This window comes from Amblyomma mixtum, chromosome 8 (assembly GCF_055824585.1).
Source record: "Amblyomma mixtum isolate Tamu chromosome 8, ASM5582458v1, whole genome shotgun sequence".
In the NCBI taxonomy this organism is placed as follows: Eukaryota; Metazoa; Arthropoda; class Arachnida; order Ixodida; family Ixodidae; genus Amblyomma; species Amblyomma mixtum.
In genome coordinates, this window is record NC_143019.1 from 47,749,257 (window position 1) to 47,777,038 (window position 27,782).

Sequence of the window (27,782 nt, forward strand, 5' to 3'; positions counted from 1 at the left end):
CTACGCCCAGTTGATGTCCTCGATGGAGAAGGCCAGCGACATGGCGAGCGCCGAGCAGCCGACGCCCATGGCCATCAGCGTGATGGCGATGTTGATGGGGTTGAAGCCCATGCGCGTAGCCACGCGGTCCTCGGGCCGTTCGGCAACGGCGTACATGACGATCATGATGACCGCGACGAGGAAGAAGTAGGTGGCAAAGCAGAAGGCCGTCACCGAGGTGGCCGCGATGATGCCCTTGTGTCGGAGCAGCTCCAGCCGGATGGCGCGCACGCGCTCCTTGAACGCCGTCTGGTGGTGGTGGGGCAAAGTATTTGCATGCAGCAGTAAGTCGCCATTATGTTTCAGGTGGTCCTAAGCTAGCTACGAGGTCAGTTCAGTTTTATATATTTGAATGTGATAACATTTAGGCTGTCGTCTTGCAGTTTCGATTTACTCCATAACCCCAAGAAACCAAACCATAACGAAGTACCCTGATTGTTCCAGAGAGGTCACGTAACCTTGTGACGTCATCACGACCTGCTCTGATGGGCCATCCTGATTGGCCGAGAGAGGGCACGTGACTTTGTTACGCCATCGCAACATGGCCACTGTGGCACGTGTACCCAAAATTTAGTAGTTATCCCATCCCAAAAAATTCTAAAGGACCCTCGAAATTTTAGAAGTAAGCCCCCAGAAATTGGATTGAGGGGGATTAGATGGCGTTAGTGGGCGGATTAAGGTGGATTAGTATTACGATTAGTACAATCTCCTATTATAATCCAATTGAAGGTACTGGACCATTCTATATGCTGATGACTCATCCATACCATTTAAAGATAACGGAACCGGTCCCGAACAGTTTCGGTGGGAAAATCTCAAGAACAAGACATTCATTGTAGACATCATAGCAGGCAACCTAAAGGCTTTCGCATTTTTTCTTTAAGAATGTGGTTAAGAAAGCCTCCAAGTTTTTTTCCAGCAAACACTATGGCTTCCTAGGCTAAAAGCCACTAGAGTTACTGTAGGAACTCTAAAAACCACATAAGCGGCCTGGCAATGGCCCGGGAACAATTGCAAAGCAGTTCACTGGAACATGCTTCTTAGAACAGTCAACGCACTAATTGCACTGATACACAAACAAAACAAAAATTGTTGCTAATAGATACATATTTCCACAAGTATATGTACTATGGCAAGTAATCGTCACACGATATAAAAGTGTTTTTATATCCTGCGACTGACAACAACAGAGAAAATAATAGGGATCACAAAGCAGAGAAAGCAAAAATGGAGGTAAGGATTACAGTTGGGTTCATTGTTTGATTAATCAATCACATGACTGCTTGTTCAAGCTTGCCATGCTCAAACTTCGTGACCAGGATACCGCTTGCGATTGTGACAATTATCAAGCGCCATTATACATAGGACGTCGTTTAAAGTCTAAGCAAAATCGACAAATTGCTCCGCGCTTAGATTGCAAGCAGCAACCAATCTGCAATAGTGGGCTTTAATTTAAATTGCTGAGAAACTAACGCGACCTTTCGGTCTTAAGCGTACAGACAGTTTCTCTATATCCAAGTAATTCATTCCAAGGGTCACATGTCAGGAAAACGATATGGAAAATGATTGCTTACGGTTGAGCTGGCCGTGGAAACGTTGTCATCCTGCGAGCACATAAAACAGTCGCATCACAAGCCCGAATACGCAGGTCCAAATGGCTAAGATTCAAATCTCACTGAAGACCGCGGTTTGAATCCCACTTGTGAACTGTGCTTCCTTTTCCTGTTTGTATCCTATGCATGCACAGCAAGCAATGATGCAGTAAGTACTCTTAATTCGATGAGGTTAAAAAGGCTAGAAATGACTGCATGCGAAACGCGCATACTTGTATGCGTACCAATGTCATTTATCCTGCATGATATATCCCAATGGACATTAAAACTCGTATGTACGTACTGCGGACGTCCGCAGGACATCCGAAGGAGTTCCAGTGCTTATTGGAATTGTACCGATACTTTTGTGCACAATATAATAAAAATAAACCAGGCGCACTGCCCACTATACATAGTGACAGGGACCTGCCGATGTTATAAGCTAAGCATATAAAGTATCTGATCACTTACGTCAAACAAATCGGGCGACATGGCCACGGGAGGTGGGGGTGGTGGCGGCTGCATGGTGCCTTTGGGGCCCTTGGTGCCCTTGACGATCTGCGATCGCGACGTTACAGTGTTTAGTATACCTGTTGATGTCGCATCCCAAATTGCTGCATGACAACAATGCACCACTGTTCCATGGGCGGGTCCAACTGCCGTTTAGTCAGCGGCAGCGACTGCGACCACATTAGGGTGGCTTTACATGGTAGCGTTACCTCCTGCTGAGAGTTCAGTGAGAGTTAGCGGCGACGGACGGTTCCAGGACGTCATGCCAGCCGACCGTTCTAAGGCGTGGACAGAGATATGGGCCAATCTTGAAGGGGGTGTTGTGTGTGTGTGTGTGTGTGTGTGTGTGTGTGTGTGTGTGTGTGTGTGTGTGTGTGTGTGTGTGTGTGTGTGTGTGTGTGTGTGTGTGTGTGTGTGTGTGTGTGTGTGTGGGTGGGTGGGTGGATGGGTGGGTGGGGGGGGGTGTCCAGCATGGTCCTGTCGTCGAAAAAACTGTGTCTATAGCATGGTTTTCCTGCGTAAAATTCCTCTCTTGAGAAGGTGGGTGGGAGGCAACCCCGCCCTCCTTTAAATTTCCCCTTCTCTAAGACGTCATATCGGGCAGCAAGCGTTAGTTTTAACACCCTGTCTAACATTTTTAAATTCAGAGGTTATCATACAATGATGTCCGTCTCTCAAAGTCACACAATGTTGTCACGATGTCCGTCTGACAGCGGTATCAGAGGAGTAGTACCTTTGATAACGTGAGAGCGTTTTGCACACAAGTCCGAGGAACGCTTACGATGCGTTGATTAACAACGGCATGGTAATCCACGCATTATGTTAAAACTGCAGCTGTTTACTTGCAATATAATGACAGGCAAATATAACATATATAACTGCGACAACAGAAAGGAAAAAATTGTTTGCGTGTATGAGCCAGCCAGCGTTTGAAGGATCAAGCAAGCATATCATGCAGTCCTGAAGGGGCACAGACGTTTCGTCATCGACTGATTTGCTAACGTTGTTTGGAGTACTTCGTATCATGTGGAGTACTTCGTAGCCTTTCGAAGTAGAAAGACGTTTAATGCACGTATGTATACACGCTCCGTGTGCTTTTTACTTTTCTACACTTTTTGTTTTCGTCTGCATATGCATTGTGCACTCGGCATCAAAAGTTTACGGGGCATGCGAGTCGCGAAAAAAGTGCATTTAGGCCTAGCCATTGCATGTAACCTGAAATCAAAATGCGCAATCTGCTCTTTTGGAAGAGTCAAGCACCTTATACCAGGAATGAACGTCAAAGCACAGGCCAGGCTCGGTATATCTGTTTTAAAGCAGGTTTCTTTAAAGCAGGTTTCACAAAAGCCAGACTGCGCACAAATATTTGTGAGAGAGGAATTCTACAGCACAGAAATCAACTGCCTGCAGCCAATGCACTTTCTTACGTCATTCTTCATTACTCGTGAGTGGTCGAAATTATTTTGGAGCCCTCCACTACGGCAACTCTTTCACTCCTTTCTTCTTTCACTCCTTTCTTCTTCCCTTCCCTTACGGTGCAGCTCGGGTGTCCACCGAGATACGTGAGACAGCTGCTGCTGCTGCTGCTGCTGCTGCTGCGAATTTCCTTTCCTGAAAACCAATTTTCGCTTTTTTCCTGCGCCTTAATGCGGGAATCATTACGGCAGACTGCCTACCACTTTCGGTCAGTACGCCAAGGCTGCAAGGACAGCTATTCATGTGACCCGTGAACTTTTCACATCGGGTGTACATGGCATGTGTCACCGTGCCGTGCCATACATGCGCTTTAGGGGCGTGGCCAGAAGGTCAGAATAAACGAAGGTATCTAGACAAGTAAGTTAATTTCATGCTTTATGAAAAATTTTGAGATCACCGCGGCGACCTGCGCTGGAGCAATGCAGAAGCAAAACGCCCACATATTATATCGACGTCCGTTGCTATTTTGCAGTGACGTACTATCAGCGTCAATTGAAACGCGAACAATCCAATTGAAACGCGAACAGCCCAACTCGCAGATATTATACTATAGGAGGCAAAATACATTAGCAGTTGATTTTCGCATCGAAGCCGAAAAGACCGCTCTTCTGAAATGTTAATAGCCCACGCCTGTATTTCATCTCCAGCCTCTAATATGCTTGATTTTTTGTGTTCTCGTTTCAGGTGTTTTGTTCGGGTTTCATTTGACGCTGATAGCACCTAAGGGAGTCATGATGCAGCTTCGTGAATTCGGCGCGCGACTGAGGTTGCATAGGCAATACCCGCGATTGGTGATGGGTGTAAGAATATAAAAGAGGACACAGGTTAGGCCTTGACTGCCGATTTATTCGTCTGGGCAATATCTAGAAACCCAGGCCTATGCGGTTTAAGCGGGAAATTTTAACCTTCTCGGCTAAGTGAAAGAATTCTCTTTTCACCAGCAGTAATCCATTGAGCATTATGGGTTCCCAGCCGAACGGAACAGGCGATTCAGCGAACGAACTCCTATCTGCTGACCATAAACCAGTGGTTTCGATCTACAAATTTAACAAATGCCTGATCTAACAATTAATATTTCACGTATGAAATATAATCGAGTTTTATCTTTGCCCATTAAACAGATATATAATGATCTTTCGACAGTAAACCAATGGATTCAATGCTTCTCAATTCGACAGAATATTCAATTTATTGAACTAATTTTGATCAGAGGTGCATGGAAACAGTTGGTTTATCGTTTCCGATTTAACGATATTCTTCAATTACCAGAACACTGTGCTGTCAGTGGGCTCTGCAAAAAGCCGGATACCGCGAAATTCCATCAATTCATCATCATCATCATTATCATCAGTAGAAGCTTAACTCCATGCACTAAAAGAAAAGGTTATTTCCATATTCATATCCAACTAGCCACTGCAGCTGCGGCCATCCTAGTGCCGTAAATGTTTTAATCGCATCAGCTCACATGACTGGCTGCCGCCTCTGCGACGTTTACCTTTGACTGCAAACTCTCCGTTGCCCTGAGCGGTGTCATGCCTGTTACCTGTTCTCCGCTGTAAATGCCATATGCGCATTCATTTCCTCCTTTTGTAGACAGCTAAAGGATATCGCTAACTCATGTTTTTCCCTAACTCTACTCTATTCCTGTTTCTTGACCGTACAACGTTACCGTTTTCCTTCCCATGTTCCTACACCATAGCCGGTGCTTGGCCACTTAACCTCCCAAAGGCAAGGCAAGGAAAACCTGCAAGGCTTATCTGTCCTCTCACATCCCGCCCCCCCCCCCCCCCCCCCCTCGGAAGTGCTTGAAAGCTGGTTCACATGCAAGCGACTGAACGAATTGAGCGATTAAACGGTGCGTCCCTTATAAAAATGGTCTATAGACAGTCTATAGACTTCTTATTGACTCTATAGGGGATATTCAAAATTCCGCAAGTGCGCTTTCCCGCATAACAATGTTGCCCCCAACAAGATGGCGGACCATGCGTTTCCAGCTGAAACAAAGCAAGAAAGACTGGTTTTTTTGTTGGATTCTTCCAAAATACGTTTCTTACATTCTATCTACACCTTTAGCGCCTGTCCTGAAGCCCATGTAGTTCCTTTATAGCGAAGTCGGCCATCTTGTTAGGGGCAACATTGTTATGCGGGAAAGCGCACTTGCGGAATTTTGAATATCCCCTATTGACTTCCTATAGCTATTGCTTTTTGTCTATTCATAGTCTATAGACTGTCTATAGACAAGTCTACTAAAAGTGTATGGCCATAAATCTATAGATTGTCTATAGACTGTCTATGGCATTTGTATTGCCTATAGACTTGTCTATAGACAGTCTATAGACTTTATAGACAGAAGTCTATAGACACTCTATAGACTGTCTAAAACTTTTTTGTAAGGGGTCGCGGCGAAAAATTTTCAACTTGTTGGAACCTCGTCGCTCTGGCTGCTCGAGCCGCCGCGACGGCTCGAAACAGGTTTTTGCGTCTCGGCGGCAGAAATCGCGGCCGTTTTTGCTTGCATGTGAACAGGCTTTTAGGTTCGTCGCGGGAAATCAGCCGGCGTGTACCAACCACCTCGAGTTTCTTGTCCGGCGGCGGGGGCGGTGACGTGGGCGCCGGTGGGCTCAGGACGCGCTGCAGGGCCGAATCCCTCTGTGCACGAAAGGGGGGAAAAACAACATAAGACGCAACGGCACGCAGCGAAGTTAATCTCGGTAAGCAACACGCAAAAATCGGGTAACAAACTGATCGGATGTTAGTGTAATCGGAGGCATCGATAAGGCGTATCAATAAGGCGTAGTTTGGAGTATAGACCTTTCCATCGGGAGAGGAAGATGTCGAAACACCCCGCCTCCAGGTTGTTGCGAATCAGTTCCGCTGCCGCTTCCATTCCACCGCACTATAGCGCGGAGTGCACGCAACAGCTCGGTGGCGACGCCCAAGGAGCACTTATTGGAAAGATCTAGAGATGGTAATCCCTTCAACTACCTTGTGCCAAGTGATACAGGCTTTCATCATCATCATCAGCCTGACTACGCCCACTGCAGGACATAGGCCTCTTCCATGCTTCTCCAATTAATCCTGTCCTTTGCCAGCTGCGGCCACCGTATACCCGCAAACTTCCTAATCTCATCCACCCATCCGCCCCTGCTTCGCTTGCCTTCTCTGGATTCCCCTCCGTTACCTTTAAGGACCAGCGGTTATCTTGCCTACGCATTACATGCCCTGCCCAAGCCTATTTCTTCAGCTGGCTGCGTTGTCCTTACGCTGAACCCTTTTCGTTAGCCTCCACGTTTCTGTCCTCTAGGTGAGTACCGGTAAGATCAGCCACCGCGGTGGCTCAGTGGTTATGGTGCTCGGATGCCGACCCGAAAGACGCGGGTGCGAACCCGGCCGCGGCGGCCCAATTTCAATGGAGACGAAATTCTAGAGGCTCGTGTATTATGCGATGTCAGTACACGTTAAGAACCCCATGTGGTCGAAATTTCCGGAGCCCTTCACTGCAGTGTCCCTCATAGCCTGAGTCGCTTAGGGACGTTAAACCCCGCAAAACAAAAACAGCTGTTGCATACTTTTGTCTTGAGGGACAGTGGTAAACTGGCATTCATAATCTGAGAGAACCTGCCATTTGCGCTCCACCCCATTCTTCCACCCCCAGCGGTCACTACCAAGTGAAGCGCTGTTCCCTTGCGAGGCTGTTGAACATTACTTTTGTTTTCTGCATGTTAATTTTTAGACCCACATTTCTGCTCTTCGGAACTCATGGATCATTCTTCGCAGTTCATCTCCTGAGTGACTTAGCCAGGCAATGTCATCAGAAAATCAGATATTACTTATTCTCCATTAATTCTTATCCAGGTGGCCAGGGAGTTCTTGGTTACAACGTACGGCGACGGGACAGCGTTGCCGTTTACGCATACTAATATGCATGCAGATAATGCTGTAAAGCTGTAAGTGAGCACGGAAACAATATCCAGCGAAATTACCATGGATGCATCGTTGCTGTCTTTGGCTGCCCTCGAACCGCACAGTGCCTCCTTGGACAGGTTCATCTCCTGGGCGTACACGAGGAAAGCGAAACCATATCAGCACACGTCGCATTGAAATTTCGCATCCCAGCGCAAGTTCAGTGGAGATCCTGGGCCAAGTGAACCCATGCACATGTTAACGCTCTGCTCCGCTGATGGTTCTAGCAACGCCTACAACGCACCCCAGCAAGGTGCAGTTCCTGGCACTTGCTCCAGATCGCAGCTGAGCAGAGAATCGCTACAACTGCGTTCTGGGGAGGGCAACCGGTTATTGTTGTTGTTGTCGTTGTTGTTGTGATTGAAGGAAGGATGAAAAGGAAAGTTCACGGGCCTGCCCACTGGCTCGAGCTCAGCTACAATCGCTACCACGTGCAGACAGAGGAGAGTTGAAAAAGACGGGAAAGATTGAAAGTGTTGACCTGCGTGTTTCTTCAACTGCGAAGTTTCTGAGAAAGCTGTATAGCTTTCCTCTGTAGCCGTTGTAAAGATCGTAGTACACGGGCCTGGAAAGAATTACTATCAGACGTGGGTCGTCGTTAAGCAAGGTACGGCGAAGGCTAAGCAGCGGCGGAAGCAGCCAGCACACATATGTCTCCTGGGTGGCTGAGAGTACCTGCTTTCTACTCGGCGACCGTTGCCCCAAGCCTGCCGTCATGGACCACACAGGGGACCCAGGTGACAGCTGATTCCATTTACCGAGCCCTTCCTGGTCGGAGTACAGAACCATAAAGAAGGGATTGAAGTTTTAGCAAAAACAGACCGCCTTTCCGAAGTCTCTTCAAGTGTCGCCGCCGCCGCCGCCGCGGTGAGACCGACGTTATCTTCCCCAATTGCTGTGAGCGTGCCGGGGGAACAAAGGGCTTCGTTTGCTGTGGCTCTTAGGCGTGCCAAGCACCGCGACGAGCTGGCGGGCATCGTTCGACAAGGGACAAGGAACCACTTTCTGGCCTTTTCGTGACCTCTTTGTTCCGGCCTCGAGCGGCGGGTGTCTTTGATTATCAGCAGATGTCGGTGACCCGCAGAAACCTTCGACTGGCCGGAGGCCATCACCTACCGCAGTCAACGCTACCTCGACAACCTTCTTTCCCTCAGACTCCACATGTGACGGGGGCGTGGCCCTAAGTGCAGTGGTGTGTTTGTGCGCACAAGTTTGTGTTGTTTGTGATCTGGGCCCCTCCCACCCCGGCGTGGGCGTCCTCAACCTAGGGAATTTAGGGAAGGCGAACAGTATAAATGTCGAGAACGAATGCGGCAGAGCAGCTCACTTCGCCTCATTTTGAGCTCTCTTCAAGCCTCTCACTTGAGCTCTCTTGAGCCTCCCTTCAGTTTCTAACCATGTTGTAAAAAAGATGTAAATAAACCCTCTTGTAATCTTCCTTCCATCACTTAACTCTTTGCCTTGGCGGCACTCCTGTCCTGGTGGTGGTGGGAACGGGTGTCGAAGCTTGACCACGGTTCCGTCAAGCGAGCAGCAGCAGCAGCGAGCTAGCAACGACGCCGAACCGACCCATCTTCGCCAACAACTGGTTGGCAGCGGTGTGATGAACCTGGTGACATGGTGCTGCTTCTGCGGGTGAGTGTTTGGTTTTTGCTTTGGATCCTCCAGGCTTCAAATTCTGGGTTAACAATTTGAACTGCTGGTTGATCGGTGTTTGTATGTCTGTAGCAGAGGTAGTTGCACAGAATCACCATGAGCGAGCAAAACCAATATTTAAAAGCAGTGACCGTGGACCTGACGAGGTTGTCGAGGACAGAACTGTTGTTCTTGTGCGACGAGTTAAGTGTGGATGTGGAGGAAAGAGCGAAAGATGCGGATATTATCCAGGCAATCAAATGTTTTGAAACGGAAGAAGAAGATGATTTTGAAATTGCTTGGGATAATATGCACAGGTGGGCAAAAGAACAGGAGCGTAAAAGAGCTGAGGAAGCGGAAAGAGAGGAACGAGAGGCACAGCACCAGGAGCGTATGGAGAAGCTAGCAGCGGAGCTAGAAGAGCTTAAACTCGAGGCTGAGAAAAGGCGGCTCGCAATGCTCAGTGGTCTTAATGGGAACGAAGTAGCAATGAGTGACGCTATCTCCGTCCAGACATGGCCTTCAATGTTCCAGTCCATCGCCGAGTTAGAGAGACATGACGCCATAATACAGGATTGCGAAATGGCGCAAAACCGGCATGGATGGCACACGACAGAGCATAGAGAGGCTACAGAGACCGTCTCCGAGTTAGCTAAGTGTAACTCCGCGAGAGCTCGTTCAGAAAACGAGTGGAGAGGGCACGGATGGCGTCGGACAAAGCCGAGCCAAGAAAGACTTCCCAAGCTAGCTAAACAGACCGTCGCCCAGTCAGGTAGTCGCAAACCTGCGCATAAGGGCCGAGAAATAGAGTCTAACTGGCACGGACGGTTTAGAAAAGAGAGAGCTCCGAATAGAGGCTGTGCAGTGAGAGTAGGAACCGTGGCCGATTTGGTTAAGCGCGAGGACGCTAGAAAGGGGCCTGTACAGGCGACTAACCGGCACGGGTGTGAAAGGGATAATTTCCCCAAAGGCAGAGGTTTCAAAAGGGAAACAAAGGGGAGCCCTTTAGGAATTGTGAATCGTGGCAACTCAGATTTGAGCCGTCACTGCGGTGCCAGTGACCAAGCCAGGGTTATGGCTACCTCGGCGAAGGTGGCGTATCAAGAGTGTGAAGCTGCTGTTGGGTTAGGACGCAGTATTGAACGCCATGCTGAGACAAAGGACGAGAGCCCGATTATAGATGAGCAGTGCGTTTCAAAGGAAAGCACTGTGAGCGATAAGCCAGCTGCAGAGGACTACCTTCAGGGGAGCGAACTGCTCATTTCCGGGGCAGCTGAAGGTCCGTCTGTCAGCTCTGTAGAGATGACCATCTGTTGTGAAGACAAAGAGGTCAAATTTGTGCCTAATGAAGGATTAGGCAAGTCATGCCAAAATCTGGAGGAGACAGACTTTGTTCAGGCGATGCACGTGGAAAGTTCTAAGCGAAAAAGAAAAAGGGCGAGGCCAAAAAGGAAACGGATGAAATTTCAGGCCCTAAATTCGCGTGCGCGTACAGGTGCTAGTGTTAGCACAGATGAAAATGCGGCAGAAGGGAAAGAGAAGCCTTCCCGCATTAGAGCTCGCAAGTTTGCGGCTAAAGTTACTGGTCAGGCGACATGCGTGGATTGTTGTAAACCTGACCGCAGTAACAGAAAGGGAAGACCGCATCTTCCAAGCAGAGCAGGAGGGAGGTTCTTCAAAGGGCATCGGCCTGCGGGAAAACCCAGAGAACCCATACCTGACAAGAAGGCGGCAAGGGAAAAGGCAAAGCGGCCCAAGAGACCGGAATGCGCTAGGTTGCGCTACCGTCAGCGCATGCGAGCACAGGGATTGAGAAACAGAGACCCCGCACGCAGGCATGTTCACCGCGCGCAATTGAAAAGAAGGATGCGTCCTTCACTTGCGGCACTGGATTCCGGGAAGCGCGCAGGGCGAAAGGGTAGCCGAGCTTCGTGCTGGGGGCGAGAACAAAGAACAGCTTCTCGCGCTGGTCGCTGTGCGTCGCCAAGAGCCGGTTCTCGACTTTGCAGGCGCTACCAAGGCTTTCTGAGCGCGTCGAGGGGGCGCGGAGACGACAGAGGGAGTCGTAGATGGCTTTTTTCAGAGGCCTTTTGTAGCGAAATGACAACAGTGTCATCAGTCAGAGCGCGACCCCAGCGGGCGCGTCTGAAGGACTAATCACTTCAACGCGGCAGAGGTGAGTAAGCTTTCACCCCCGCGTAGCCATTCGAAGTAGCTGTTTTTTTTTTGTACTTTTTTGATGTGCGAAATCAAAAAGGGAAGGCCTACTTTGTTCCGAGCTAAAGATTTGGAGTTGACCGGACGTTACTGTGCTTTCTCTTAAAATTGAGAAAGATTAAAGTCTGAGTTAATAATTGCGAGTGTTAATTTGCCACGCTACGAAGTTATGAGAGCACTCGCAGGAGTTTAGCGAAGATTTGTGAGTAGACTATGTGCTGTCTGCATAGTTGGAACCGTTCAGAGCATTAAAGTTTTGCTGTGTTTGAAGGTTGGCACAGGTTTCAGTAGACTCAGACATGTCAGACTTGGTTGAGATACCAAGGTCTTGTTGCTACATTAACGGCAGTGTAGCTAATGCCTTGCAAAGGCCAAGAAAGTGCGCATAGTTGTGCATATCTGTGTACTCTTGTTTACTGGCGCGTGGTTAGTTATCCGATTGCGGTATTCGGAGATTAACCGAATGAACTGAAAGTGCTGAATTTTGTGGAGGACAGCTGTAGCAGCTTGTGTATAGGTTATGGTGCCTGACACAATGAGTTTAAGAGAAGTTTTGCGTCAGTACTGGAATGAGTATGGATTCTGATGAGCAGTCGCATCTTTGTGAGTTTAACTGGAGCAGTTGATTCTCAGTCTCGAGCGATCAAGCTTCTTTGAGAAGAGCCAGTGGATTAAACTGAGCGTGGGCCAAAATTTTAAGCAGACTTTCGATATTCGGGTGGTATAGGGGATCAGAGCTTGATTGATAAGGAATGGAGTTTCTATTCAAAATTTGTAGGCTTTGACACACCACCGCTTGTCGTACAACGTGGCAGTCTGTCTTTGGTGACCTCAGATGTGACGCGGACGCTCGCTTTGACCCTAAATTCGGGCAAAATTGTGGGGTCAGTATTCTGGAGCAGGATTTTGTTTGGAATTAAAAGGAAGCCTGGTGGGTCTTGAGTGAATTCCGAACGCTTGCGCGTGGAGTGGTGCTTTGTTGTTTGGAACGTCCCATCTGTGCTTTCCTTTGTTGGTGGTTTGGTGTTTTGGGTTTGCCTTGGGAGTTGATGTTGCAAGCCAAGATATCAACGTGGACGCGAGCCCATCTCTTCCTGCCCAGCGGTGGGGAACGCTGGCCATTCGAGATTTTCCGGGCCGCGGAGGAGCTGTAAAGATCGTAGTACACGGGCCTGGAAAGAATTACTATCAGACGTGGGTCGTCGTTAAGCAAGGTACGGCGAAGGCTAAGCAGCGGCGGAAGCAGCCAGCACACATATGTCTCCTGGGTGGCTGAGAGTACCTGCTTTCTACTCGGCGACCGTTGCCCCAAGCCTGCCGTCATGGACCACACAGGGGACCCAGGTGACAGCTGATTCCATTTACCGAGCCCTTCCTGGTCGGAGTACAGAACCATAAAGAAGGGGTTGAAGTTTTAGCAAAAACAGACCGCCTTTCCGAAGTCTCTTCAAGTGTCGCCGCCGCCGCCGCCGCGGGGAGACCGACGTTATCTTCCCCAATTGCTGTGAGCGTGCCGGGGGAACAAAGGGCTTCGTTTGCTGTGGCTCTTAGGCGTGCCAAGCACCGCGACGAGCTGGCGGGCATCGTTCGACAAGGGACAAGGAACCACTTTCTGGCCTTTTCGTGACCTCTTTGTTCCGGCCTCGAGCGGCGGGTGTCTTTGATTATCAGCAGATGTCGGTGACCCGCAGAAACCTTCGACTGGCCGGAGGCCATCACCTACCGCAGTCAACGCTACCTCGACAACCTTCTTTCCCTCAGACTCCACATGTGACGGGGGCGTGGCCCTAAGTGCAGTGGTGTGTTTGTGCGCACAAGTTTGTGTTGTTTGTGATCTGGGCCCCTCCCACCCCGGCGTGGGCGTCCTCAACCTAGGGAATTTAGGGAAGGCGAACAGTATAAATGTCGAGAACGAATGCGGCAGAGCAGCTCACTTCGCCTCATTTTGAGCTCTCTTCAAGCCTCTCACTTGAGCTCTCTTGAGCCTCCCTTCAGTTTCTAACCATGTTGTAAAAAAGATGTAAATAAACCCTCTTGTAATCTTCCTCCCATCACTTAACTCTTTCACTTGGCGGCACTCCTGTCCTGGTGGTGGTGGGAACGGGGTGTCGAACCGGAACCGAACCCGAATTTTCGCCCGGAACCGGAACCGAACCGAACCCATAATTTTTTCGCCATCTTGGAACTGAACCCGAACCGGAACGATTCAAAGGAACCGGTTCGGGACCCGGTTCAGCCCCACTTTTTTTTTTTGCATTTCGGCATACTTCTTGTTTCCGGACAAAATGAGATGATCTAGCGCATAGATTTAGCGCAACATTTACTTTTGTAGGCGCTCATTGTCTCAGACAGCAGGTTCTAAATAAAACCCCTCATGATGTAGGGCAACAAAGAAAAAAATGGCTCAATGGCTGCGGAGCTCTGCTGCTGATTTCAGAAATACAAAAACCAGTGTGCTCTGTCGCATGCCGCAAATCCTCAGCTGATCTCCGTTAATCTGGAGCCCTCCACTACACCGTATATCCTATAGCCTCAATGTCTACTGGACACTTTAAACCCGCGATATTACTACTAGTATTACCAAAGGAAGGGTGTATAAATTGGTGCAGCTTCTTTTTTTTTTAGAACATTCTTGTTTGCACGTGACGGAAATAAGCAACGAAACGCGGGTTCTTGGCAATGGTGGAGATGATCTAATAAGCAAAAAATTAAATACCGGATAATCAGAAGGGCAATGAGGAAATATATGCGCTCGCTGGGATGCGATAGTGATTACGCCCAGAAAGATGCTACTGCGATTAAATGTAACGGCGATGAAGTGATTTCATTACGCCCATTCGCTGAAATCGTTCTGCTTCTGAGAAAAAATTGCTGCCAGTCGCCAGCGCGCGGCTCCATCCGCTGTTATCGCAGTGCTCGACCTTGAATTCTCTGTCTGGCGACCCATATCTACTTCTTGCTGTCATACTTCCGGTTCTTAGTGTCTGACATGACAGGCTTATGATTCTTGGCGTTTTTTTCGCGTACAACGCTTGGGCGACTCGATACTTTGAGCCTTGACAACAATCTGCCTCGGCTATATCGCGTACAGGTGGGTGATGGGGGGTGGGGAGATGGGTGAAAGTTTTTTAAGGTGCATTTTTACCAGTGAATGCCCGGATGTGCGCCCACCGGAGTGTGCATCAAGGATGGAGGCTGCACGCACGCAACCCCCCCCCCCCCCCCCCCCCGCACACACACATAGTGCGGTTATTTTTGGGAAAGCAAGCTATACTATTAACGCAGTAAAAAGAACAACTATAAGAGTACTCATACTCTATTCTCTGACTCCGAGTGCGATTTGTACGCATGGCGGCGCAACAGAAAGCTCTCTTTACAGATGCCTTAGGCTACTCGGCTATCTTCGAGGCTTCTTTTTATGGTTGTTGCATGGAATATTTGGAACCTCTCTGATCCTCCTCATGCCTTACTTGACAGCGTCGAATACAGCGATCTCGGCATAAGGCCTCATGCCACCATAACTCCCTTTCTCCGCCCGCACATGAAAATTCCAGACGGTGCACACGTCAAGAAAAGGGAACCAGTCAGGAGGTCGAACTTGCGCAGCGTATTCCTCCTGCGCTAAAGTGCACTGTTGTCTGAACAGGAACCTCGTTGAACGCGGCGGTTCTGCGTGTTCATCCATCATGCGTGTTTTCCACACGCTAAGCGGTCCTATCAACAAGAAGAGTTCGCATGGAGTTCCGGAGTTTTTCATCGCAGATATAAATGTTTTAAAGAAATGTATGATGTCAATGGGTTTTTTAAGATACTGCTTAAGTATGTCCCAAAACAACACAGCATTACGACAAAAATATCAAATTATTTCTCAAATTATCTCTCGTTGCTCGCACAGGAAGAAATGCACTGACCACGGCACAAACTTCCCTTTGGCCCGAAGGTTCATCCTAACATGCAGGGTCCATGTCTGAAGCGTGGAAAAGGTTTTTGTGACCGATTGAAATTATAGTCGAGCCCACTTATAACGAACCTGACGGTCACGCGGCTTCCGTTCGTTATATCTGATGTTCGTAGCAAGTGGATTCTTCGTACAACAGCCAAAAATACTAAGGCCGCTAAAAGTGGCGTTTATTATAAAACTGCGTTATGCGTGCCTACTTGTGCAAAGCAGAGCCTGTCGCTGCTCTTTCCAGGCTATCTAGGGCGGTCATTTAATCGTCGTCGAGACCTTGCTGCCAACTATCAAATTTAGGGACGGGTATAACTAATCATGGATGAAGTGTGCATAGCAACTGGTGGCAGGTCGGTCACATAAATGATTCCTGGCAGTAGGGAGAGCTCGCACTTGGTGTTCAACGTCTCCGTCAGAGCAGGTGCTTCTGCGATTTTGTGGTCCGCAGGAATGTAGTTATCAGAGGAAACATCTGGTCGGCTATGGATCAACGATGCGTTGCCAGAAATCTGCATACGTGTGTTTCGAGCTTCTTCTGTCGTTCCTGGGCTGATGCAGCGACGAAGTAGCGCAGCGCTTGTGGAGCAGAATGCATCCGTTGCACTGTCCGCTGTATGACAATGCGTGCATATGGTAGCGGCGCAAAAGATGGAGACGACTGGGCAGGCTATGCTTACCACGTGACCGGCATGGCCAGCAAGGATTTCAAAAGTATCAAATCGCTGCTGTTAGTTGATCTTCGACCATGGTCAGTAGCTTCGTTCTCGACGATGCCCCCGTCTCACGCGCACCGCGCTTCTTCCATTCGGGATGCCTTGCCGAGCCGGCGAACGCGTAGGCAATGATTGCCCTCGTAGGCCATCGACGCGGTTTTCCTCGCGAGCATGTCCAGAAAAGACAGGCGAGCACTTAGTCGCCTATTAAGCATAGATGCCAGAAAGAGGCCGTTTGTAGTTTTGAAAATAAATGCCTGAAACAAGTTGGTGGACAAATGGCGCACGCCAGATTAACCACTTTTTATCACTCTATCAAGGGCGCAAAAAATTTTGTTAACTCAAAGGTTCCCTTTGATAGCACCCCATGAAAAGTCGCATTTGCCAATTTGGTTTGTTTGTTTTGGTTTATTGGATTTTAACGTCCCAAAGCAACTCAGGCTATGAGAGACGCCGTAGTGAAGGGCTGCGGAATTTTCGACCACGTGGGGTCCTTTAACGAGCACTGACATCGCACAGTACACAAGTCTTTAGAATTTCGCCTTCATCGAAATTCGTTCGCCGCGGCTGGGATCGAACCCACGTCTTTCGGGTCAGCAGCCGAGCGCCGTAACCACTGAGCCACCGCGTCGGGGCTGTTGACAATTCGTGTCCGTGCAAAAACGAAGCGTTCTCAACCCATCCAAGCGCGCGTTTTTCATGATACTATTTTTATCAGAAGAGAGGAGGTTGACGTCATCATAATAAGACAATATCGTTATTTCTTACTGTACTGTAGTGAGAAGCCACGATTAGCTGTGTTTTTGAAGATACTGAGCTATAGGGGTTCGGGATACATAACGGGAGTCACAAAGGCGATGTCGAATAGGTGATTTAAATAAAATATGTTTCGTAAGTTCTGGATGTTAGGGAGAACCTGTGCTCCCACGAGGCTCTCGTTGGGCGGCAGATGGGCGGTCGAGGGATTCTCGCACATTTTCTTACCATTTAGTAAAGGAGGGGGGACTGGCAAGTCGGTTTTGAGGCTACGGAAAGGTGTCCGTCTGTAGGTAGGTACCGATACATGGCAGTTTCGTTTCTCAGTGGTGCGCGGGAACGTAGAGGGCGCGTGCGGCGGCAGTCTTGGGGCCCCGTAAGTACACTGTGCACGAGAAAGTCCCAACTGACTCCAGCTTCAAGGGAGGCCTATTAATCGCGCGACGGGGTCTCCCGAACTGCTCAATCAGGAGGGTCTTGTAGATGCAAAATCCACCGGCTTTTCGCCTTACACCCCACAAGGTGGATTACAGCGTACACATAGCCGATTTTCATTAATTTCGAGTTCATTTCATTTTACGGCTCTTGCCGCAAATTCGTCTTTGCTGCGGACAATAAGTAAAATGGGTAAAGTGAGAACACCTCGCATTAAACAATTTTTTCATGCTTAAGTCACACAGTAAACACGACAAAAGGAACACGGGAGATGACACGAGCGCTGACTAACAGCTGGTTATTTTATTCTAGGAAAAGTATATAAAGGCGTTGGACGCAGGGAACAACCCCAAAAACAGAAGAACAAAAGTTGAAATTTAAAAACCATACTACGCATGCACATCACAGTCGAGTCATGACGTCTTTTTCAACGAAATTCGAAGACTACCTTCCATAGTAGACGGCACTCCCCTATCTCCTGGACCTCGCACAACTGCCAAGAAAGCCTTACTCCTTGTCTGCCAAACTGATAGATGGTGAAGCAACACACTCATCTACTTCCTTCCTGATCACATAGGCCTCGACCAACTCCCTACATATGCAAAAATGGTTATTAAACACGACACTTGTCTTATCTACTGGGGGAAGCAATCGTTGCACTCGCTGCAATGCTAAGCCAAGTTGTACGACACCGCTACTTTTTTCACCCATCAGTGATGTTCGATCAAATGCTCATTGCTTCCCCACTTAGAAATACAAGTCTCCTGTTTATTCACTCAGATAGAATTTGTAGAGAGATGGTGGAGGCCTTTATGATCAGGAAGAAAGCAGATGGGCGTGCTGCTTCACCATCCATCAATTTGGTAGAGAAGGAGTCAGGCTTTCCTGGCAACTGCGTGAGGTCCAGGAGATAGCGGAGTGCTGTCTACTATGGAATATAGTCTTCATATTTCATTGAAAAAGATGTAATGACTCGACTATGATGTGCATGCGCAGTACGGTTTTTTAGTTTTAATCTTTGTTCTTCTGTTTTCTGGATTGTTCACTGTGTCCTGCGCCTTCATACACTTTTCCGAGAATGTAATAACCAGTTGTTAGTCAGCGTCTGTGTCGCCTCCAGTCTTCCTTTTGTCCTGTTTACTGCGCTGCTTAAGCATGAACTCTTACCAACTATCACAGTTTTATGTTCTCGTAAAAAAATCTTTGCATTTTTTATTTTGTATATCGATGTGCCAGAAAAATGAAAACGCATAGCAGGGTTGACTGAAACTCATCTGCATTTTAATTTTTTTTTGTCCTGAACCAGTTTGAACCCGTTTGAACCGGTTCGGGACAGTCCGAACCGGTTCGAACCGGAACGGAATGGCCCTTTGGAGCCGAACCCGGAACTGAACCCGAAAGGCGTGAACCCGAACCCGAACCGAACCCGAAAAAATGCCGGTTCGACACCCTGGGTGGGAACGGGTGTCGGAAGCTTGACCACGGTTCCGTCAAGCGAGCAGCAGCAGCAACGAGCTAGCAACGACGCCGAACCGACCCATCTTCGCCAACAACTGGTGGCAGCGTCAACACCGTATGGCTGCGCTTGGGTGGACGTCAATGAGTAATCACTCCCTTATTACAAATCTACTCCACCATGGGGGATTCCCCTAAACATTTGGTCAACACTGTTCCCACTTCGAGTTATTGATCAATTCGCTCTCGCCCTACCGTAAGCTTGCCGTCCCGGTTAGCTCAGTCGATAGAGCGACTGCTCCGATGAAGTGGTGGTCCCGGGTTCGAACCCCGGACCAGGACGAATTTTTCTTTAACTGCGAAGTTTCCGAGAAAGCTGTATAGTTTTCCTCTGTAGCCGTATTGCTGCGCTTGGGTGGACGTCGATGAGTAATCACTCCCTTACTAAAGATTTAAAGAAGAGATGCGCAAACCACAGCAGCTACGCACCATTTAACTACCCTCAAACACGTCGCCATTGTACTGTCCGATACGAACTGCGTGCAGGGTTCTCGTGCCTGTTCTCTGGGGATGTGTGCTGAGCGCATGTGGCGAACAGCTTGTGCCTTCGAGCTGTTCATACCCAACAATTCTAGACGAAAGAATTTTTAAACCGGAAAGAGTTCATGAATGCAGTTTTATCATATATTGTAAGATTTTACTATAACGATCAACATATCCATATATCGCTGTTAACGTCTTTGCTATCAACAAAAGCCTTCTCCATTGGTTTTCTAAGGCAGTCGTCTTCGCTGCTCCATGCGAGCGATGGAAAAAGTTTAAAAGAAGATTTTCCATGCTACACATCGGAATAATGGACCATTGACTTCAGTATTTCCATAACAGTACATTACAATTTTTCATTGCTCAAAATTTTTGTCCCAGATTGTTGGACATGTGTGATCAAGTCTGTATAATGACAGCTGAAGTTTACAGACCACCATTTGCATTTCGCCTTCATCGAGCTTTCGATGCTGGTGTCTCAATCCCTGAATTTCAAGCTACGTCTAGCGACATCAAGTCAGGATCCACCCTCCTCCGTGTTCAGGTAGAGTCATACACAAAAATAATCAACTTACATAATATGAAATAGAGTAATGAGTTTTAATGAAAATGGACGATTAGTTAACATTGTGGAGTGCCGGACAGTTCCGAATCGGCACGTTTTTTTTTTCTCGTGCGCATGCTGTGCCGCATGCCTCCACTTCGTCGGGAGAAATCCGAAACGGTTGTGCTGAAGGTGGATGACTGAGGTGCAGCGAAAATCACTGCTCCACACAAAACGCAGAGCCCCTTGCAGGCTTTAACTTTGATGTACAAATAGCACTATTCACGAATACCCCCCCCCTCCCCCCCTCCGCGCAAGGTGCATTATATTTCTCACTACTTTCCCCTTTTTTTGTAGTCATAACTCATCCTTTGACTTATGCCAAATAACTGATTCCTGCCGCTTTTTTCTCCCGCATCATGACCTATACAACATGCGTTTGAGAAAAGGTTCCAATTAATTTATTAACTTTTCTTTTTTCACAATCCTAATAAATGTTTGCTTTTGTACAGAACTGTTAAACGACTGACCCACGATAAACATGAAGGACTTAGAAAGCGTGTGCATCTACAGGTATACTGTCGAACTATTCAACGTAGGGAAACGATAACAAAATGCTTGGAAACCCATATATTTAAGTACTTAGCACGTCGTTTTACCAAAGTTACATTTCCAAACAAATGGTTCGAAACGACTCAATTTTTTTTCCTAGAGGCAAAAATCAGTCATGCACAGCTTCGGTTTAGCCGTAATAAGTAAAACATGCAGCGAAGATTGTCGACAAGTTGGAATCCGTGCTAAACGTCGCGAGGTCCCTAAAACGCACGTCTTATAAACTTCTCTCACCAATGGCGTCGCCGGCGTGTCGGTGGCTAAGGTGGGACTCTTCGACATCGCCGACTGCGACGACTGCCGGTGGACTGCAGCAGCTCCCGACTACGAGGTGAGCGTCAGCGCAAAAAAAAAAGAAAACACGAGCAGGCGTACTGGGTTAGCGTGCACTGCGTGTAGTTTATAAGTACGTTTTCGTTAATTCGAACTTCCGGTTCATACGAACTGGTGCGCTATTCCGTCAGTATCAGTTGTAATAAGAAAGGTCTTCTAAATTAAAACTCCGCGTAAGTGAAAGAAACTTGAAGCACTCTAAACACGAACACACCTACATGGGAGTAAAAAAGGTGTAAAGTTGTCCTCTAGTGCACACGCTAGGGGATAACTTTACACCTTTTTTACTCCTTTCCGTTTAGAGTGGAGTGCACTCCATTTTTAAAGGGTGTGCACCAGAGGACAACTTTACACCCTTTTTACTCCTTTCCGTTTAGAGTGGAGTGCACTCCATTTTTTAAGGGGTGTGCACCAGAGGACAACTTTACACCCTTTTTACTCCTTTCCGTTTAGAGTGTATGACGCGATAGCGTTCGTGTGTTCCTGCAGCGGCCTAGGCTTCTCTTTGACTATCAATTAGCAAATGCGGTAATTCTCTGCTTTAGATTCATAGATCGCGAGGAGTGCTCATACCACTCCTGGGGCAGTGGTGCAGCGGTTAAGCGATGCGCCACTGCTCCGGCAGGTGGTTGTTTCAAACACAGCCACCGACGAGGCTTGCGAGACCTGTGAGATAGGCTGGTTGGATTTGGTTAATTACTGCAAAAGAGATTAACGCTGTACATATATATGAAAAGATCGAAGTCCTCGCCGATTTGCTGTAAATAAACGTGGTTATGTGCCTTATTTGCAAGCATGTGGTTGTGTTCAGCCGCAGGCAATCGCTGACGCACGCACACAAGTTCTATCGCATTCTTTCTAAATTCTACCAGTACGCAATCACTAAACCATCAATCTTACCCCGGCGTTTGCAAGTTCTTGAGCAGAAAGCGAATTTGTCTGGAAAAGAAAAAAGGTATTAAATTATTAATAAAGAAGCTCTACCCGGCGGCAAAATGCGCCGAGCCGTCCCCCATTTGTTGCACAGTCTCTTTGTCTGGTGGATCCGCCGATAAGAACCGCGATTTGGGCTAGTGAATTCACGTGTGATTGTGAATACAGGTTACTGAACCGAAGATAATTAGGTGCAGTATAGTTTGTGCCATTCGTAATCTGACTTAAATGATCTATTTTGTTCGCCTCATATGCGTCGGTCGAAATAATCCCATCGACATCAGCAGGCGCATCAGTAACACCCATACAAAGATGTCTTTATCGTGTATACATGCAGTGTATACCGCCGAGTGACAGCGCGGCGTAATAATACGCCATTGCGAGATACTTGGTTCACTTAAATATAGTGTACACAGCGTATGGCAGCGCCAGAAATTGGAGGGGACACTTACACTTCTCTTTAAGGGTATGACGTGATAGCGTAATGGGTTAATTCCCATATATGTAGAAGGTCATTGTCTACTTTACATTCTTAGATCCCTGGGAGTCCTCATCTGTTGTACTTCGAATAAGGACACGGACAACGAAAGGGCACATGTGTTCACAATGCGCTGAAGGTACTGAATGCAGTCGGCAGCAGCATTTAAAAAGACTATAGAAAGGGAAAGCGAAGGCTTCTCCCTCCAAGTGGGCACTTAAACTCAATTGGATGTCATCAGGACGTCCCCAAGACGTCCATGGGAGTTTAAGTGCCCATTGGGATGCTGCTGCTGGCTCGCATTTCTGCCACCCCTAAAGAAGTTGGTCCAGAAACGTTTGATTGAAAATAAACTAGTTGTTGTCATTATTACTGCTTTCGTCTCTTGCTGTGAAATGCCAATTAGCCCCATTTATAGATCACTTGTCCTGCACGACAGCTAGAATTTGCAGTGCACTGCGAAACGTACGTGTAGCCCATGCGTATCTTCGTATGGCATAATTCGGTACACCAAGGTTAATGGCAAAATGAGGTTGGACTTACAAGTTCATATTTCCCGATCGCGGCTTTCATGTCGCTTGGGTGGGGCTTCTGATCCTTGGATGGAACAAATGATAACGCTGCATGAACGCTTTTGCCTCCTTTGCCGCCTGTTGGAAAACTTGCTTAAAATGTTAAAAAGCTCAGTGAGGACTAAGTAAGAATACGCTTTCATCCTGTTTTTAAGGAGAGAATACAACAAGATTCTCGATAACTGTTACACATGGAAAGCGTTCATCAATTCTGTATGAGGTTCCTAAAATGTCTTATGTGCAGCTGAACTCAGATGAAACACCCTGCGTTCTCTTCCATTTTCAGCCTTAATTTACTATTCAAGTAAACGGTCTTAATTTACTATTTAAGTAAATCATTAACACTGTTAACTTTACAGCTAGCGTTGCGGCGACAGCTCTACGTCAAAGCAGCTGGCGATAAGTGTTGATCATCGCGTTCCGGTAATTCGAGACATCCCAAAGTTATTCCAAACTTTTCAGTATGAAATCGAAGCGAGAAATATGAAGCTCGCCAAGAGAAACTCATCTACAGTACATGACATACATGACTGTCATGCAGCGGCGACATATTCACTGCTCAGTCAGATCGGCACGAAGCTCATCGAAATGTACTACATGGTGATATCGCAACGCTTACTTCTGCTGGTGGCTCGGCCATTGTGTTGTTAAGGGGACCTGGCTGCAAAGAGAAGTCAAGAGAAGTTGCGATTGAATCGGAACGGCACACTGGCGCAATCAGACAGGTTAGCTCTGTTTGCTTTTATGCAGCAACTGGAAAGAAGATATTGGTAAGTGATCGTATGAAGCCGTTATCCCCTCCCTCCTTTGTTTTGAACTATGCTATACTGGGATTCTAAGCATGTTTTACGACACAGCTTAGTGTGTTGCCGGCCAAATCTGCAATGCCAGTTGGACCCATGCGTCACAACGAGACCCTCAAAGAAAGCTTGCTGAGGTTATCGGCGGAGCTCGTCTGCTATGTGTACACCCAATCATGGCGACCAGCTAATCATGGTGATACTGTAAATCCCTTTGTAGCGGGCGGGTACAAGTGTTGTCGGCCTTGGTTCTCCGTATAACTACACATTACCCCGCCTTACAATGGCGGGGTGCTATTTATAGTTAGTGAAGCAGTCTGATTGTAGTCGTTCTTCTCTTCACTGCCGTTACTGGCGCTTCTCAAGGTGAGTACAGGCACAACACTAAATGAACAAGCGGGCGTTTCGGTGCGCCTTGCCATAGCTGCGATTGCGAGCTCATAAGAAGCTGTGTCGCTGAAATGTACTGGAAATGACGGACGACAAAACCTACGCACCTGTGCTTGTCTTTGATCTTCTTGTTCACGCGCTCCGACTGCGTGCCGCTCGTCCTGCCTAACGTTGTCTTCTTCATCGGCAAAGGATACCAACCAGATTGATTGTAAAACATTTTCTTCGCCGATGATGATGATGAAAACATTTATTGAAAGCCACAATGCCTTAGTTGAAGGGAAAGCTGATCGGGTCCCTAGTCCGGGACGCCGTTGGTAAAAGCCGAAAGAGCTTGGTAAGAGGTCGCGTTAAGTGGTCGAGAGTACGTAGCCCTCGACGACTTTGTCAGCCCACTCCACCGCCAAAACTTGCATTCTGGGGTTAGAGCTAGCCAGCACGGTCTCCCACCGCTCGAGAGAAGGAGCGGTAACTAGATCACCCGGAGGTGGCTCTATTTTGCAGTCCCACAGGATGTGATCATAGGTGGCTCGTTGGCCACAGTGTTTACAGTTTGGGCTGTAAAGATCTGGATAAATGTGCGCGAGGAGTGATGGGCTGCGTATCGATCTCGTCTGTAGACGACGCCACGTAACCTCTTGTTCTTTAGTCAGGCTTTTGTCCGGAGGAGGGAAAATTCTCCTCTCTAGTTTAAAATGATTAGTGAGATCATGATATGTGATCATGGAGTCCTTCGTGAAATTCAGGGAGCCAGACTCATCCACTGACCGGTCGACGAAACCTCGGGCTTTATAGTGGGCTGCCTCGTTCCCCGGGACCCATATCAATTCGGAATAATTTGGTGAGAATTTGGCTGTGTTAAGAATTCTAAGGGAGGGGTTTGTAATTCGCCCTTTTGCGAAATTATTGATACCCATTTTGGAATCGCTGAGGATGATGCTTTCTTGGGTATGCGCTAGGGCGAGGGCTATAGCCGCTTCTTCTTCCGTGTCAGAGGATTTCGTTTTGATTGTTGCCGAGACAATGTGGTCACCATTCTCGTTCACAGCCACAATTGCAAAGGCATTGGTATGTTTGTATTCTGCCGCATCTACATGAAGTGTTCCAGCGCACTGTCCGTATTTATTATGTAAGGCTTTGGCTCGAGCTTGTCCTCTGCCCTCATGGTGTAAGGGGTGCAACCAGACGCGAAGTCGGTACGGATCATTTGAAAATGCCGCACCAACAGGATTACTTTATCTTGTGCCGGCACATGTTTCCCTAGTTTTTATAGACAACGAGATGTAAACAATATTTCGAGGGGGAAATTAAAATAATAGAAAAGCAAACACGAGACATTCAATGAGTTTTGACTCCTGGACCGTAACTTTTTTTCTTCAAGCGGTGGAACTGAATGGCGTCACATTCAGCTGAATGCTCGCAGCCCCCTCTTTAACTGGAATACACCGCTTTTCGAAATAGGCTTTATTTACACATTTATTTTTCGATATTGTCCCCATCAATGGCTGTGTGCTTGTGTGGAGCACATACTCTGCTCCTGTCCTGAATTTCTACAACTTCTTCATCACCCACCTTCTTCCACCGCTGGGTAAGGTTGGCGTCAGCTACCCTCGCCGACCAGCTGGCCGTGTCTTTTGGGGGGAGGACTAGTCTTCTCCAGCTCTCTCTCTCTGTAGAAGAACGGTAGATTGGGCGAGTTGGTGTTCCATGACGAAAGTACATATAAACAGCGCTAAACGACAGGACTAGAAGAGGAGTAGACAAACACGGCGCTGAACTTACAACTGAATTTATTGGAAGGAAAATTTTCAATATATACATACAAAAAACGCGCACACGTGCGCACAGTCACTACATCAAAGTGGAGATACAATCAAAAAGCCACGTTGGTCACACGTGTTGTACCTGCCATCTCTCTCTCTCTCTCTCTGCACAGCGTCATATATATCACTCTTTTGCAGTTTTACCTTAACTCTACCGTTAGCCTTCATGACGGGCATTTTGATGTTAAAAAATCCGGCATTTGTATCGGATCATCTGTTGCTCCTGTTTTGAGCGACATTTTAAGGCGAAAGCCTTTAATGTCTCATCGTTGTAAGCAGCAGTTGTCGACAGAGAATGTCACGCTTTTCAGTTGGTCGAAACGGTCGTGACGTCACAGTGCGCCAATTTCAAACGGGGTCAATTGTACTTTAGCTAGTAACCATGCAACCAATTGAAGGGACCATATAGTGATACTCCAAGTAAGTGGGACTGAGCTAATTGCTTAATTACCCAATTAGTCTAATTAACTTCTCTAGTCAGGCCATATAAATAAATAAAACCTAGTAAGAAATTGGTCGAGCTCGGGGAATCGAACCCCGGTCTTCGGAGTGCGAGACGAGCATGCTATCCACTCCGCCATGCCAGCTCGATGGTTTGGAATGAACAAAGACACGTCTAGTGAATACGGTGTCTTCGCTCACTGCCATCCTCCTCCCTTCCCTTCCGGCGAGGTTTAGGTGTCCACCGAGATATGAGAGAGAAATACATTTCCTTTCCTCAAAAACCAATTTACCGACGAGCGAGGCGTAGAACCGAATGGGCGATGGCGTTCTATGGACTCCCTGGCAGCGTTGCAAGACGCTCTCGCGTTCCACTCTTAGAGGCGAAGCTTAACATCTTAACCACACATCAGTGACCACACTTTAGGTCAAAAAAGTGCACCCCCCCCCCCCTGAATTTTGACGGGTGTCCACCGAGATATGTGAGACAGTTACTGCGTAATTTTCCTTCCTCAAATACAATTTTCATTTTCTTCATTACGGGCCATCTTCGTCTTTCTTCTTTCACTCCCACTTCCTCCGTTCCTCTACGGTGCGGTTCAGGTGTACACCGAGATGACCGAGATTTACTGCGCCATTTCCTTTCCTCAAAAACCGTTGCGTTGAAACGGCAAGGCATCGCGCCGAACGGGTGGTGGCGTTCCGTGGACTCCCTGGCAGCGCTACAACACGCTGTCGCGTTCCACTCCTAAAGGCGAAGCTTAAGCTTAATTAGCAGTTAATTAGTATTCAGGCATTAATCAGTAATTAACCATTAATTAGTGATTTGTCATCACTTAATAATTAGTACGCAATTACATGTGACGCCACCAGTGCCACAGAAGCACTGAAAGTGGTGCGGAAAACGCTTTCGCCTCTACGCACTTTAGACAGTCAAAGTGCCCCCTGAATTTTTTATGGATTCTTTTGACAGGCGCCTGAAACAAGAGCTTTGGAAAGAACTGGTGTTACAAGTGTTTCCTTATATTGACGACTATAATTGTGATATTAGATAACTCTTCTAAGCTTGATATTGACTTCGCAGTTGCTAGCATTCCTGCCACCTTCTCCTCTGAGGGGCAAGGACTGCGTTTTACTCATGAAGTGACAAGAGACAACAGCACCCAGCTTCTAGATCTAAAATTGCATTTTTCTGATGTTCATGTTTGCTGGTCTTACAGTCCTAGGTCTAACGAAAGTCTCATTATAATAGTTCTCATTCTATGTTAATGAAGCGTAGCATCATCATGTCCTGTTGTTTGTCTGTCCTTCAGAAGTCATGTTTTCACTCCCTTTCATCGCGTTTCCAGAGTCAAGTTGTACGGCTCGAATTCGCGGGCAACCTCAGCACGTAATTCGCAGCTCATGTGAAGGCCTTCTTCAGAGGCTGAAGAACCGGCCAAACCGGCCGGTGCTTCATTGAACGAGCCTTGGAGCATAAAAGGTCGTTGCACCGACACAGGCAGCAATTTACCATTGCATTGCCAAAGCTGTGACAGCGACAACCGAGTTCCTTACCTGGACAAAACTC

General features: G+C 47.6%; 1 protein-coding gene across 1 annotated transcript; it reads right to left on the reverse strand.

Annotated features, from left to right (window-relative positions):
* On the reverse strand, positions 1-24,132 carry LOC149332320 (uncharacterized). Its single transcript, XM_089557506.1, has 10 exons — positions 24,056-24,132; positions 23,609-23,637; positions 22,730-22,836; positions 21,676-21,714; positions 20,677-20,766; positions 7,601-7,669; positions 6,186-6,266; positions 2,103-2,189; positions 1,614-1,643; positions 1-288 (listed from the first exon to the last, which is right to left on the reverse strand). Exons 1-10 carry the CDS (start codon positions 24,130-24,132, stop codon positions 1-3), a joined length of 897 nt encoding a protein of 298 aa, XP_089413632.1.
* Positions 24,133-27,782: the final 3,650 nt, after the last annotated feature.

Coding starts and splice junctions, on each gene's coding strand:
- LOC149332320 (XM_089557506.1), bottom strand. CDS start 24,132: ATGAAGAAGACAACGTTAGGCAGGACGAGCGGCACGCAGTCGGAGCGC. Junction 21,715..22,729: donor CGATCGGGAAATATGAACTT/GTAAGTCCAACC, acceptor TTTCTTTTCCAG/ACAAATTCGCTTTCTGCTCA. Junction 6,267..7,600: donor ACAGCAACGATGCATCCATG/GTAATTTCGCTG, acceptor TTTCGTGCACAG/AGGGATTCGGCCCTGCAGCG.